Consider the following 4,234-nt stretch of genomic DNA (forward strand, 5'->3'; position numbering starts at 1 on the left):
TTAAGGCAGGTGAGGACTAGGAACAGAGTATCCTAACGCTTAGGTGAGAGTTGATTATTCAAATATAGAAAGATCTGGGCAAATCGGGAAAGGAGGCAGGATCTGTGGGCAGTTAAATCACTACGCATGTCCCCAGCGCCACTCAAAGTGTTCGCGTCCCACCACTTCCTCACTCTCGCAGTCTCCATTCTATCTTCCTCACTGTACTTCAGGCAGACTACATCCGCGCTGGGATTGTATTTTTGGGACAACCTTTTGATGCTCGTTTATTGCCTCCATAATGTTAGGTGCGGTGAAGATGGAAGGACATGAAGCTTCTGACTGGAGCAGTTACTACGGGGAACCGCAGGAGGTAAGTCAAAGTAACAGTTGCACCTTATTTTGAGGTGGTCACTTGCGGCATCAACCAACAGCTCACATAAAAGAGCGCGGATTATAGTGCGATTTAATTTCAAGCCATCTTTCAGAGAGGTATTTTGCCGAGAAATTCTTTCTTAAAATCGGACAGTGTTCTGTCGAAGGATATTCAAGCGGGTGTTAGATGTCTCAAAATGACGGGATACCAAACCATAGTGTTCATAGTAGTTAATACAAAAAAAGCCTGCTTGGTGTTGTGCGTTTGTGTATTCGATACAGGAGCTAATGAGCCACAAAGTTACTGACCACGGGGTGGCATCAGAGGGAGGTAGGGAGGGAGAGGCACTCTCAATCCCGCTGCAGTGTTTATGAGCCCGGCCAAAGATCAGACAGGGCATTTTAACAAACCATCAACAATAACCAGTAGCACTGTTGTATCTTACTGCAGGGCGGAAGCTGTTCCCATTTTATATTTTATTTTAGGAGGCGTGGCTTTCTCACCTCAGTTTAGTGAAATGAGCCCGAAGATGGGGTTTCCCCCCTCTCTCCCCAACCCCCCCAAGTGCGTCGGAGAAGCTAACTTTCCCGCTGGTGTAGGGCGCTCTGAATAAAGCAAAATAAAACTTGTCACCCTGACCCACCCGACTAACACCTTTCCTTTTCTCTGTTTCTGTTTAAATTGTGAAGGCCTATTCGGCGGTGCCAGTGAACGGGATGAACCCAGGACTAGGCGGCATGAACAGCTACATGAGCATGAACAGCATGGGCTCCGGCGGCAGCATGAGCTCGGGCTCCTTCAGCATGTCCTACGGGAACCCAGGCATGGGCACGGGGCTGAGCCCGGCTATGGCCGCGATGACAGGCGGCGGCGGAGGCGGAGGTGGTGGCGGCGGCGGGGCCACGGGCGCGATGACGGCCATGAGCCCGAGCCTGAGCGGCCAGGCGGCCTCCATGAGCGCGCTGAGCCCGTACTCGAGCCTGAGCCCGGCGGCCCTCAGCCCGATGGCGTACGGCCAGAGCAACCTGAGCCGGCCCCGGGACAGCAAGAGTTTCCGGCGGAGCTACCCGCACGCCAAGCCGCCGTACTCGTACATCTCCCTGATCACCATGGCCATCCAGCAGGCCCCCAGCAAGATGCTGACCCTGAGTGAGATCTACCAGTGGATCATGGACCTGTTCCCGTATTACCGTCAGAACCAGCAGCGCTGGCAGAACTCCATCCGCCACTCACTCTCCTTCAATGACTGCTTCATCAAGGTGGCCCGCTCCCCGGACAAACCCGGCAAAGGCTCCTACTGGACCCTGCACCCGGACTCGGGCAACATGTTCGAGAACGGCTGCTACCTGCGGCGCCAGAAGCGCTTCAAGTGCGAGAAGAGGTCGGCGCTGCGGGCGGACGGGCCGAGGAAGGAGGGCGCCCCGGCTCAGGGCAGCCCGCCGGCCGCCGGCCCCCGCCCCGGCCCCCTGCCCCAGGCCGAAGGCACGCCGGCGCTCGGCGACTCGAGCAGCCCGTGCACCAGCCCGGTCAGGGAACTCGGCAAGCAGCAGCAGCAGCAGGCCCCGCTGGGCAGCTCGGGCCCGGCCCTGGGCAGTGCCCTCAGCTTGAGCCCTGGGGCACCGCCGCCGCCGCCTCCCCTCGGCCACGTGTCGGCCGCCGACTCGCAGCAAGTGCACCACCTGAAGGGAGAGCCGCATTACTCCTTCAACCACCCGTTCTCCATCAACAACCTCATGTCGTCCGAGCAGCAGCATCACAAGATGGACTTGAAGGCTTACGAACAGGCCATGCATTACTCCAGCTACGGGAGCAGCGGGCTGACCCTCAGCTCCATGGGCAAGGGCAGCATGGAGCCCTCGGTCTTGGCCAGTGAAGCCTCCTACTACCAAGGTGTGTATTCCAGACCTGTTCTCAACACCTCTTAGTCTTACACCCCAAAACAAAAGGAGTTCGAACCGTCAGATCATCATTGACACTTTGTCCCCTTTCCCGGGATTGCTATTTCTGCACCTTTGTGTGCAAAGACTGTTACTTCACAACATTCAATATGTATCCAAACTGTGGACGTGCAAAGTCCCTGCAGAGTTTGACGACGAATCACGACTGTACATTTCGCGGAGAATATCTCGCAAACATCTGCAGAATGTATTTAATTTTTTTTATTAGAACCGTGTTGTATAATTCTAGAATTCGTTGTGTGAACCTGTACTTTCTCCGCGTCCACTCACCATTCCCAGAGGCTGCCCACAAGTTACGACAGTTCTAAACAAAACCCGAGACTTGTCTTAACCACTTAACAGACGAGCGGGAGAGAGAAGGGCATTAGGGTAAGCACCGGAGGTTAAATAAAATGAGCTGCTTGCAGACAATAATTGTGCGTTAATTCTACGAAACTGCTCTTTAAAAAAAAACTCTACAGGACGCCGTGCAGTTTTAGTGAAAAAAAAGACGAAAGCCTGTTTCATGTGTTCATGTCGATTCATTTGCAATTTTTTTTGAAAAAAACGGGTTGATTGTAAAAATGAACCAAATGTTACCTGCATCAGGAACCAGGAAAAGTTACTCTATTTTTCGTTCCGCGATGCCTTTTAACTGTTATTTCCATCCAGTGTTAATGCACTTTCCCCCGTTTTTAGATGTCTAGAAATGTTGGTGTTAGCATATAGCCAGGCGGGCTCTTGCAGCTTTTCTCAATGTGCCTAATTTATTGCATGATCTACTCTAGGTCCTTTCTAGTTTTAAGTTGTTCAAAACTAATGATACAAATTACAAATGGAATTTAAGGAGTTGTTAATTTTGTATTTGTAATTCTATGAAAATGAATAAAATTATTTTGATTTGATGAGAAAATAAAAAGGTTAATTCGCACCAACTTTGTGGTTTTGTCGTTAATCACGTAACTCACCAATAAGCAGTTAAAAATGTTCCCTTCAAATTTACAGTAAGATTAAGCCATTTCTGTTGATGAAATCCGAAATCTGGCGCTTAAATCCTTCCTCAGAAAATGTCAGTATCAAATCAATGATTACAACTATCACGAATACTGAGATTGGCAACAATATTTTTTAAAAAGGCATGGTTTAAGTTTACTCATCACTGGCTACTACATAAAACCACCCTTGTGTGTACAAATTATTTGTACACAACAAATATTTATTTGTACAAGTGATCGTTTCCAACATAAAAAAATGATCAGGTTCACTGCTAATATTTTCAATCAACTCCAGCAGGCCGTTCCCAAAACAGAACAAATGTGGGGTAACGTATTTGGAGTTGTATTCGGATTTTCCTCAAACCTGCTCTCGATAGAATAGAATAGTTTCATTACTATGTCTCTGCGTTTAATTTATAATTAACACCAGAACTTCATTTAAAAAATAAAACATTCTAATTTGCACATTTTTGATCAGAATGGCCAAAGGGTAATAATTCCAGCGCATTGTCTTTCGTTTTCAATTGAGCGTACTTGGGCTTTGAGCATCTGAATCACAAAGTGCACAAGAAAACCGAATGGTTCGGAAGATTTTGAGGAAGACCATATGCCAGTTCAGGATTTGTATTTTCAAACAGGAACCTGGTCTAAGCGCTGCTCCTGAAGATGAAAAGCCAGAGACTGACTTCATTTCACAAGACAAAACAATGACTGCAAAACACTTATTTTAAAAATTAGTTAAGATTGTCAGTTATTAAAATGATCTATGGGTTTATTGCATTTTCATACATATATGTGATATCATTGATCCTTGTTTCAGAAACGGTCGCCTCTGATCCCAATATGTTTTCCACGACCGAACGGCGTGTATTGTCTCCAATCATTTATAAAGTTTGTGTTGAACAGCTACAATTGCTGTGTTTTCCTTTGTCACGCTGAGACCAAGT

At 47.9% G+C, this 4,234-nt stretch overlaps 1 protein-coding gene across 1 annotated transcript; it reads left to right on the forward strand.

The window, feature by feature from the left end:
• Positions 1-280: 280 nt before the first annotated feature.
• Positions 281-2,308, forward strand: foxa1 (forkhead box A1). The gene is made up of 2 exons (XM_060828392.1): positions 281-352; positions 1,045-2,308. The coding sequence occupies exons 1-2, from the start codon at positions 281-283 to the stop codon at positions 2,278-2,280; spliced, it is 1,308 nt and encodes a 435-aa protein (XP_060684375.1). The 3' UTR covers positions 2,281-2,308.
• Positions 2,309-4,234: the final 1,926 nt, after the last annotated feature.

Source organism: Hemiscyllium ocellatum, chromosome 8, assembly GCF_020745735.1.
Source record: "Hemiscyllium ocellatum isolate sHemOce1 chromosome 8, sHemOce1.pat.X.cur, whole genome shotgun sequence".
Classification (NCBI taxonomy): domain Eukaryota; kingdom Metazoa; phylum Chordata; class Chondrichthyes; order Orectolobiformes; family Hemiscylliidae; genus Hemiscyllium; species Hemiscyllium ocellatum.

Excerpts from the sequence above, each read along its gene's own strand:
- foxa1 (XM_060828392.1), top strand. The coding sequence starts at position 281 with ATGTTAGGTGCGGTGAAGATGGAAGGACATGAAGCTTCTGACTGGAGC. Across the intron at positions 353-1,044 it reads ACTACGGGGAACCGCAGGAG|GCCTATTCGGCGGTGCCAGT; the intron begins GTAAGTCAAAGT and ends TAAATTGTGAAG.